The 11,580-nt window shown below is 35.3% G+C and overlaps 2 protein-coding genes across 2 annotated transcripts; both read right to left on the bottom strand.

The window, feature by feature from the left end:
- Window positions 1-633: 633 nt before the first annotated feature.
- Window positions 634-4,893, bottom strand: LOC138185570 (uncharacterized). Its single transcript, XM_069124609.1, has 2 exons — window positions 4,850-4,893; window positions 634-2,510 (listed from the first exon to the last, which is right to left on the bottom strand). Exons 1-2 carry the CDS (start codon window positions 4,860-4,862, stop codon window positions 634-636), a joined length of 1,890 nt encoding a protein of 629 aa, XP_068980710.1. The 5' UTR covers window positions 4,863-4,893.
- A 3,043-nt stretch (window positions 4,894-7,936) lies between these two features.
- LOC138185569 (balbiani ring protein 3) lies at window positions 7,937-11,092 on the bottom strand. Its single transcript, XM_069124607.1, has 2 exons — window positions 10,950-11,092; window positions 7,937-10,491 (listed from the first exon to the last, which is right to left on the bottom strand). Exons 1-2 carry the CDS (start codon window positions 10,975-10,977, stop codon window positions 8,441-8,443), a joined length of 2,079 nt encoding a protein of 692 aa, XP_068980708.1. The 5' UTR covers window positions 10,978-11,092; the 3' UTR covers window positions 7,937-8,440.
- Between the last annotated feature and the right edge of the window lie 488 nt (window positions 11,093-11,580).

Genomic DNA, 11,580 nt, shown 5'->3' with positions numbered 1-11,580 from the left:
CGTATAAGTATGAATGCTAATTAAATGATGTCATTTATCTTTAATTTTATTACTTACAGCTAACTTGCAGTGTATCGCCAAATTCAATACAGTCATCTTAAAAGATTACATAAATTAGACAATATATAGAAGCAGCATTGCGTTTTAACCTTGTAATATCGTAATATTTTGGAATTCAGAGATACTCGATGAAGGTGTTACAACAAACCATTTATCTTTATTATTCTACGAATTCGTTTCTTTTTGATTCTACGATTCATTTCCTAGCTTTTAAAGAAAATTATTCACAAATGGTATATCCAACCATATAGTTTCGTTTGCCACTAAGTTGCAGTAGCAACAATGAGCATTTTTACTCATACAGCTTCCGAGTACAAAATCAAACTTTAATCCAGTATCGCATACCTCGTAATATTTGAATCTTCCATCGCATTCATAGCAAAGTGTACATTTACATTACCGGGGTACAATACCAATATTACTGCTACAATCAGTTAGAGACGGACAGTTCGACGATAAATTTACGTTTTGAGCCACGTTCTCCCGATATTGTATCGTAGTACAGAACGCTGGCACATTGCTCGATATACACGTTCCTACCGCTACATCTACAATATTTTTGACAATCTTTAATCAAATCTTTGTATAACAGTGAGCATATTTACTGTCAACGCATTTTTCTTCTGTATAGTCAAAGTATTCTCCAATTCTACACCTCTGAAGAAATTTCACATTGTTTGAGCATTTATAATATCTGTCACAGTAACATTCATGAGGAACATAATTGTTACCGAAACTACAGTCGGTAGGATCACAATGCGCCGGCAAGTCACTGTCCCGTATGTCTTCTGGCCAGTTACAGATTTGTCTGTACCGATCGTAATACGTATGGCTGGGACAAGTTCGAACTGTGGTAGTTCCACTATCGCATGTACAATACTTGTTGCACTCCTTGTGGGGCAAAAGGCTATTGCTTGACGAACATGTGCCTTCACAATCGTTGCTTTCAGGTCTGTAACATTGAGCAATGCCTTCTTTCATACATAGCCGCTTTATGTAATCAAACTTTTCGCCTCTGGGACATCTCATCCATTGGTATTGTCCGTCTCGACATAAGTAATATGCATCGCAGTTACACTCGTGATGCTTTTGTTCTCCTTCCGGGCAACCGGTCGGGCGCCATGTCGTAGACGTGGTTGCAGGCGGGCACCATGTCGTAGACGTGGTTGCAGGCGGGCGCCATGTCGTAGACGTAGTTGCAGGGGGGCGCCATGTCGTAGTCGTAGAGGTAGGTATATAATCGTGACAGCTGGGAACGTTCTTGGGTAGATCGCACGAGCCGATTAGTGGATTGAAAACGTACCCTTCGAAACACGACATAAGACATTTCAAACCGTTGGAGCAATCGTAAAATAATCTACAATCACTTTCATGAGGATAGCGACTACGGCCAACGGATGGACAATCAGATGGAAAATAACAATTTTCATTTAGGAACGTATCGTTAGTATACATTTCGTTCCTACATATGGCGGCATGCGGCAAATCGCAAACTTCTCTAATATAATCATATATCGTGCCTTCAGGACATTTACCCACATACTTGTTTCCGTCTTCACAAGAGTAATACTTGGTGCAAGAACATTCGTGTGCTAAGAATGTATATCCCTCTGGTGGACAATCCATGACATCTTTTTCCTTCGCTGCATGAGGTAGAAAGTATGTAGCTAGATCGGTTTGTTTGAAGTTCGATGAACACTCGTGTCTTGGAGGCCAAGTACATATACCCTTGGTTTCGTCGAAAGACAATCCATCTTCGCAAACTTTCTCTACCTTAACACCATCCACGCATTCGTAAAACAAACCGCAATCCGTCTCATGAGAAATTCTCTTAGTACCGGTTACAGGACAGGGGACATTAGACACACATTGTCTACGTTCAGTGTCGAATTCATGGCCCGATGGGCACCGTCTTACAGCGTATTGTCCATCGAGACATTCGTAATACAGCGATTGACGATGACAATCATGCGGGAGAAGTACAGCCTCCAACAATTTACCTGTTGGACATGAATCGTAAACTTTACACTTGGCGGCATCTTTGTGTACGCATTCTAGAGACTCAGAACAAAACAGCTGTTTCTCGTCACACGTTTTTAAAACCTTTTTCCCGTTCTCGCATTTGTAATATAAACTACAGTTGGTGGGATGAGGTTGTATGAATTCGTCCGTTGAACAATCCGGAACTCTTGACGCGCAATTTGCCTCCCATGGGAAAGTACAATTTTGAAGTTCAGGGTCGAAATGTAGCTTCTGTCCCGGGGCAAATTCTGGGCAATTCGAAAGTTGCTTCTGCCCATTGGAACACTCGTAAAACTTGGTACAATCGTGTTTGTGAGCGAGCTGTACGGTTTTGCCTGAAGATTCTGGACATTTTGTTGGAATTTCATGTATTTCGGCAAAAGCGTTCCCCGTCACTGCCAAAACGGCAATGACCGGTAATAAGAAATCTGAAATAGAAGAAAATATCGAATCTGCCATTCTGTATGTCAATACTATTCTGCGTGTCGTGAAGAAAAAGCTAATTTCTGTTTAAATGGAAACTGATGTCCCCTACATCTTAAAGAAATTTATCAAAAAATTTAATGACGAATTTGGTGATTTTAATGTTTAAGTTACTGATTACAAATGACTATTATAAGTGATTAATATTTTTTGATTATCATCATCAGGGACAGACTAAAACGAGATCCGTCGTTGATGTTGATTATTGGTGATCAAAGGAGTTGTAGAGAATGGTTACCAGTAAGCAAAAATGTTCATATACGATAATTATTCGGAATTAAAAACAATTTCCTTCGTCAGTAACCACGGAATGTATTTTGTTCTCTATATTTGTCCATAGAAAATATAGGGTGTTCGGCTACAGGTAATTTGACAGAAAATTTGAGGGGTGTTTGTTGAAACTAAAAAAATGTACGATAAAAAAATTGCGTTTCATCTTTGTTTTTTAGTCATCGACAATTGAAATATGCTGCCAGAATATCCTGCACACGAGCAAACCTCCTTACACGAGCGGAAGGAGGTCAGCCTGTAGAGATGGGCGCACAGTGTTCCTCAAACGGAACGACACATGGGCGGCAGCTTACCTTGTACAAATCGTAGAGAAGAAGACCATGGTATTCAAAGACGTAAACGACCCTGCGCAACGTTTTATAAAACAAATGGTAGATTGCACATTAAACCTGTTTACTTATAAAAATCCATGGGAACATATGACAAACCGCTGCATGGAGTTTCCTAGTAGAGAGAATTAATGTTTTCTCTAATTCTTTGCCTAACTTTATATTTTCAATTTGCTGAAAGTTTCTCGTTGACTGTCCGAATAATTATGTTGTGCCAAAATCATTCTATGTTTCTTGCCTTAAAATGGCTGAAACATGACAATGCAGTGATAGAGAGTTAATTGAGAAAGAAAAATGTACGACACTCTTTAAACAATGCTTTCATCTTCTTTGTATAATTCCGAATTATTCAGGAACAGTCATAATATTGGAGAAGTTCCTTTTGAAAGCGAGGGCATGCAATTAAGGAAGGGAACAGGCTGTGCGCCAGATGATTTTAAAAAAGGCGCAAACTTTTTTTGTACAACCTTCAAACTTTACATTGCTCGAGATTTATTCATATTTCGGCTTATCTTTTTTTAACATTCCTTCAAGCCTTAAATAATAGCCAATAAAACGATAAAAATATTGGAATATTGTCTTCATTTTTCATTATTTTAGCGTGTTACGTGTGTATGCAGTGCGCGTAGCGCGCTTGTTATGCGCATAGTGAGTGTTGTATGCAGTATAGCAATAACGTCGTTTATTGTTTATATCGCCATATTTATCACATAATATCGTATAGATTTGGAGAACTTTCGGACATGTACTTTTATTACGATACGGGGGACGGCAATAGCATAAAAGCGCAACGATTATACGGCGAAAATTATACCAGTACTATACTCAGCACAACATGATATACCACCACAATCTACCAACTCAGTACAAGAGCGCCTGACTAGCTGTTTTGGAAGCAGATGGATTAGCCAACGATGAACGCTGCTTTGGCTTGCTCACTCCCCAAATCCAAACCCCCTCGACTTTTACTTCTGGGAGCACATGAAGAGGTTAGTGTACGCATCGCCGGTATCTACGGCAATAGAACTACAACATCGTATTTTCTCCGCAGCACAAGTCGCACAGAAGACGATAGGAAATTTTCGCACAATACGGCAAAATGTTAAGAGAAGAGCCAGGCTCTGTTTACAAGAAAATGGAGAACATATCGAATATCTATTGTAATTTGTTGTATTTTTTGTAGCCACCCGCAATCGGAATAATCGCTGTGCGTGTGTAAACATTATATGAACATGAACATTATTTATGAATTATGAAACATGTGATGTGAGGAAATATTAATCCTCTCTATTAGGAAATTTCATAGGACGGTTTTTCATATGTTCCTATGGATTTCCATGAGTAAACAGGTTTAATGTTCAATCTACCATTTGTTTTGCAAAACGTCGCGCGGTAAACGTCGTTCGGTTTGAGGATCACTATGCGGGGAGAGATATTTTGACCGATTTTTAATTGTCAATGACTAAAACACAAAGCCGAAAACGCAACTTTTTTATTCTTGACTTTGTCAGCTTCAACAAACACCCCTTAAATTTCCTGTGAAATTACTTGTAATCTAACAACACCTTGTACAATATGTACGATGTGAGAATATCCCAAAATAAGATAAAGTCTCAAAAGGAACATATGTGGTTACGAACTATATCTCTTGTAAAATTACTCACCTTTCATTCCCATAGAGAATTCGTACAATTGAAAAATAACAAAAACTCCTAAACTTGGTTTTTAATAAGATACTGACGGTCCTAAACGTCAAATTTTGACTTTTATAGCCAACTTATCGTACTTCTAAGATATCAATATCTCTTTATTCCAGACGATAATATCATTAAACAATGAAAGTTTAGATTGTTTTCAAACGATAATTTCCATTATTATCTTACTCACAATTTTAGTGTTATCATTCAGGCTCAAATCGGATTATCTTTTCGGGCTTCATATACCAAAGGTGCGATGGAGGGACAATAGATCTTAATAACGATACAGAAAATATGTTATATACTTAGATATATTATATACTTAGAAGGGTTGTGTATGCAAACTGTGATCAAAGTCTTGAGAACGTCGAGGAATTCGAAGCAAGCAATTCTGTATAATAATTTCGATGAAAGAAGTAGAATATTCATAGAAGAGTATCGTAAAAAAAAAAGTAACTAATAACAGACAACTACAATACATACATGGTATAACAGAATAGAATTATTCGATTGGACGTACTGGCAAAGATTTAGAACGAAAGTTCTTAAAATTCTTATTATGTTACACGATTGTACAGATAAGATCGTGACATTATTAGATTGTAACATAATCTTACTGATCAAAATGTAAATACCTGCAACTATAAATCAGAAATATGTTAGTCATTGCGCCAATTTCGTATATTTAACGTGAATCATGTATTATCGTAATGGCAATAGACGGCTTTTTATATTACTCGGTACATTATATTTATATTGCTATTTTCCATTATAACGTGTGATTTAATTCTTTCCTTGACTTGTTATACATAATTTCCTACAGATTTTGGCACGCTAAATTTAAACCCAACCTAGACCTGCCAATTTTATTTAGAATGATGATAAGAAGCAACCGTTCAACTAGTGCGGTAGATGAAAAAAGCTTGTTATTCTTCAGAAAATTATTTCCTATCGAATAATCATTTAACACGGACAAATCGGAGCTTTTATCTTGTCAATTAAAATGTCAATTTAGTTATTTATTCTTATCTTCGGATAACACACGTGGAATTGTTAGCTGTATCATCTTCGCCTCTTTCAAACTCGTAACCTTCATTTACCTATGATTTCTCAATAGGGTTAATAACATCTTCGTGATAATGCTTTGCTGACATGATCGTATTAATGAAAACTGAGCGTAGAAGGTATACCTGATGAATAGGTCACCTGATATTATTTCAAAGAACAATTTCACAATTATTTTAAATAGTTATAAAATAAAGTAACTTGTTATTTGAAATAATATTTCAAATAATGTAATTTCAGAAGTGGTCACAGGCATGAAAATAATTATGAAATAAAATAACGTCTGAGGGTGCTAGTAAGTGATTATAATGAAGATGTTAATTAGATAAACAAATAAAATCACGATTTTACTGAGTTAAATAACATTTGGGTTTATATTCTTTTTTTTTTTGCATTGTATTTATTCATATAGAGTACAGAAAAAAATATCGCACGAAATTAGTAAAATCCTTTACGAGATTACGACACAGTACTCAATCGTGGAATCGTATATATCTGTACTAATTACCATTGTTATCATATGTTAAACTGTTGTAATATGAATTTAACATGAATTTAATCAAAATATATACATGAGCGATAGCAATCTAGCCACTCGATAATATACGATTACGAATCTCTAAGCAAAATCCCATTATATGGTTAAAAAAACATATTTAAATATTATAAATAACTAACAAAAGATCATTGATGCTGTATATGGTATATATGGTATCTGACCTGAAATTATCATCTTAATTTTTGTCGTTATTACTATCCGCAGCGAATTCGATGGAAATTGAATGGTTTCAGGCTGTGCACATTCTGATGTTAATAGCTTTTTCTGTGGGTAACTATATGGTGGATATGTTGAGAAATACATTTTTAGAACAATAAGAGCGTTTATTTTAAGCTACAATAGTATAAAAAATTTTTCAGTTAAATAGTTTTAAAATCAGTTTTCAAATCGATTTACTTCAATCAATCGATAAGATTTATGATAAATTTCTGTAGATAACGAGAACACCCAAGCGAAACTATTCGTAAAGATAAGGATTCAAAATAATTTTGATGTCGTTTTTCGTGGAAATTCTGTCTACGCTACAGTATACATACGTCGCGATAAAACATTGTTCTTGTCACACCCCTTATTTATACCTTTGACATACATTAATTAATTTGTAATTTTCATTAAGAAACTATAAGATACCAACGAGTGTTTCGATAAAATGTAACGTAAATGTAATGTAAATGTGACATACATTAATTAATTTGTAATTTTCATTAAAAAATTAGATACCAACGAGTGTTTCGATAAAATGTAACGTACATAACTTTCGTTGGAAGAAAATATTGTTTAAAGAATAAAGGAAAAACGAGAGATTTAAAGCCAAACAGATAGTACCTGCTATTGCACAAGATCTAGGAATATTTGTTCTTTATTTCAGGCACCATTAACGACATTCGACGAAACTTCGATATTTTAAAATTAACTTCTTCAATTTAATTCAATTCAATCAATCAATCAATAAGATTACAATAAAAATTATTTCGATCAATATTTTCAAATTGGTTCCTTTCAATCAAAATATGTCTACAATTTTAATATTTTACAAATGATTTGACATAAAATGTCAACGTCGCCATTAATATATCGGCAAAATCGAAATTATTCATGTTTAATCATCATCATGTTTAAAACTTACGATTCGTGAAAAATTTGATATCGCGACATTACTTGTACATTTATATGTCAGTGAAATACAAAAGGATTATCTTTTGTGAATAAATTCTACTTATGAGTAAAGAAAATATATACCATCGATAAGGTAGATTTCGATATTCAATTTTAAGCTATCGACAGCTGGAAACGTTTTGTCATTATGAAAATTGTGAAATTCACAGAATACAATGCGATATGTCACAACTTTTATTTCCATTTTATTTTCTACAATCAGATCTTTCATATTTCACGTGATATTTTCGGTTTATATTAGTTGTGTACTGTTGTATGCTAATGCCTTTGGAAATCGATTATTTTAGAAATCAGTGTACAAAATAAAATAGTGATAATAACAATGAATAATATCAATAATGATAAGGAGATAGATAATAATCAGAATGATCGAATATATAAATCAAATTAATGTTTTAAACCACTGAACAACACGCAGTATTGTAAAAATTCTGTTTCGGGCAATGTCCTTCACGTTGATCGGTCGCGTTCGAATATTTATGATAACAACGAGGATCCTTATTCGCACACTTTCCGAGTACATAATCAAAGCAAAATCCATCGTTGCGTTAATCACGATATTTTGATCCTTTTTCACATTTATAGTAGACTGTACATTCACATTCATGAGGCATTATACTATCAGCATTACTGGTACAATCAAACGATATGCAGTCCGACAGTAAATTTACATATTCAGGTCAAGCACATTCTCTAAATATTTTATCGTAATACAGATCTTTGGGAGGTCTTTGCCCGAGAATCACGTTCGTACCCTCTCACCTATAGTATTTTGTGCAATTTTCGTGAACGAAGTTGTTGTTGTGAGTTAAATAGATTTTGGCGCATTCCCCAACGTCGTATGGGCTATTCGCGTAGCAGTGAGCTTCTGCACTATCAACGCATCTTTCTTGTTCATAGTCAAAGTATTTTCCGTCCTTGCAGAATACAAGATATTTCATTCCGTTTCTGCATCTGTAGTATTTGTCACAGTGGCATTTATGAGGAATATTGGTTCCCGTAGAATTAAGCCAGCACGGGAAAGGTTCGCACGACACGTTACGCAGATTTTCTGGCCACTCGCATTTGTGTGTTTCCCGATCGTAAAATTGTTTGTTAGGACAAATTTCAATCTTGGAGTTTCCATTTTCGCATTTACAATACTTGCGGCAATCTTCGTGGGGCAACGTGGTATCTGTCGACGAACATTTGCCTTCGCAGCCATCCATAATCCCCTCGGGATAACAGCGAACCCTGCCTGATGGCTTGCATTCCAAATCTATCCAATCAAATTTTTGCCCAGATGGACAGTACTGCGATTCTTTCTCACCGTGGCGACATACGTAATATTTATTGCATTCGTAGTCATGATGATAAAACTTTCCTTCTTCGCAACCGGAGACAGTGCATTTTGCATCTTTTGGATAGGTACAACTCTGACTATCACGACTATATTGAAGATCCGGAGCGCATTCCTTTGACACTTTCTTACCATTTTCACACTCATAATATAGAGAACAATTTTTGGGATTAGGGAAACGACGAATCCAATTCTTACAACCACAATCACACTCGTTTTCTGATGGATCAGAGCCGCCTGAAGTAAAGCAATTAGGATTATTATTTGGTATATCACACGATTCGATTAATGGATTGAAGACGTGATCTTTAAAACACGACCGAAGACATTTGTAGCCATTTGTACAATCATAATACAACCTGCAATCTTTTTCATGTTTAAGGCGTTTACTACCATATGTTGGACAATCATTCGAATAATGACAATTTGAATCTATACCTCGCAATCGAATCTCATAATGAGTCATTTCATTTTTACATACGGCAGCATACGGAGCATCACAAACTTTTCTGATATAGTCGTATATCATACCGTCCGGACAATTTTCAATATACTGACGTCCGTTCACGCAAGCGTAATATTTGGTGCAAGAGCGTTCGTGAGGCACGAACGCATTTCCATTCGCTGGACATTTCATCATGATATTTTCCTTAGTTGCGTCAGGTAGAAAAGATGTAGCCAGCTCGGTTTGTTTGAACAAGTTCAAAGAACATTCGCTACCCGGTGGCCAAGTACACATACCTTTCATTTCATTGAAAGATAATCCATCTTCGCACGTTTTCTGTGTTTTAACACCATTCACACATTCGTAATACAAAGTGCAATCCGTCTTGTCAGGAATATATTTAATACCGTTTTCAGGACAATAGACGTCAGACACGCATTGTCTGCGTCTATTATTGAACACTTGACCCGACGCGCAATCTCTTTCAACGTATTGCCCATCGACACATTCGTAATACAGAGATTTGTATTTGTAATTACATTCGTGTGGGAGAAGTACAGTCTCCAACAATTTGCCCGTTGGACATGAATCGTAAACTTTGCACTTGGCGGCATTTTTGTCTACGCATTCTAAAGAGTCAAAATTAAATAGCTGTCCCTCGTCACACATTTTTAAGACTTTCTCCCCGTTCTCGCATTTGTAATATAATCTGCAGTTGGTGGGATGAGGTTGTATGAATTCGTCCTTTGAACAATCCGGAGCTCTTGACGCGCAATTTGCCTCCCATGGGAAAGTACAATTTTGAAGTTCAGGGTCGAAATGTAGCTTCAGTCCCGGGGCAAATTCTGGGCAATTCGAAAGTTGCTTCTGCCCATTGGAACACTCGTAAAACTTGGTACAATCGTGTTTGTGAGCGAGCTGTACGGTTTTGCCTGAAGATTCTGGACATTTTGTTGGAATTTCGTGTATTTCGGCAAAAGCGTTCCCCGTCACTGCCAAAACGGCAATGACCAGTAATAATAAATCTATAATAGAAGAAAATAACGAATCTACCATTCTGTATATCAATACTATTCTGCGTGTCATGAGGGAAAAGCTGATTTTTGTTTAAACGGGAAATATTGTTAAATAGATTGTTCAGAAAATTAAAAGATTAATAGATTCTGATTTTTAAATGTTTCGATTCGCTATAAATGATCAATTTTTTTTTTTTGTTACTATTATTAATAACGGACTGACAGGATTCCGTTATAGATAATAATTATTGGTAAGAAAAAAAAATTCCGTCGCCGATAATGAGTGACCAAAAATAGTATCTGTTATCGATAGTATTTGTCGGTATATTTTGATTAGAACTGTTATGACGATTTTAACTTATCGAATATCTAGTGATCAGAATGTACCGCGATCGGATAATTCTCTACTTATTTATCTACCATCTTAAAAAATAATCACAAATTATTTCCAAATTCAAATTACTTACATTTCATTGCAACAAATTTTATTGTCATTTTTCGCTACGTTTTCATCACTTTACGCTATCTTAAATGCGAAAATAACGCACTCCTTTATGATCACTTTTTGAAAAGAACTGGCATTTCCAAAATACAGTATTAGACTTTTATAGCTAACTTATCGAAGTATCGACCTGATAACTTACATCAATTTCTTTTGTTTGGCGTACCACGTGACGTTATCTTTTAAGAATGAAAATTAAGTTATTTACAAGCGATAACGTTTCGAAATCGACGTATTTAGGTGCCCATGAAGTAAGTGTAGCAAGATTGTGTAATAATTGTTTACAGTAGACGAAATATAGGCACCTCGAAGGATTAAGTTCTGAGTAACGTATTCAAAATACCAAGAATTTCGAAGCGGTTGATTTTGCGTAACAATTCCAAAGAAAGTAGGATATACGTAAACTATCGTTAAAAGATTATCATTGATAAAAATATCTAATAATAGATAATTAAAATACTATTATAATAGAAATGGAATCATTCCTTGTATTGTAAGAGAATCGAATTATTCGATTATAGCTCAAGACTCCTTGACAAAAATGTAATACCAGCGTTCTTAAAATATAATCTTAACACAATTCGACTGTATTACAA

Source organism: Bombus flavifrons, chromosome 12 (genome assembly GCF_040668555.2).
Source record: "Bombus flavifrons isolate JBK064 chromosome 12, iyBomFlav1_principal, whole genome shotgun sequence".
NCBI classification, from domain to species: domain Eukaryota; kingdom Metazoa; phylum Arthropoda; class Insecta; order Hymenoptera; family Apidae; genus Bombus; species Bombus flavifrons.
The sequence above is the reverse complement of the archived record's forward strand: the minus strand, read 5'-3'. Positions and strand labels throughout refer to the sequence as shown.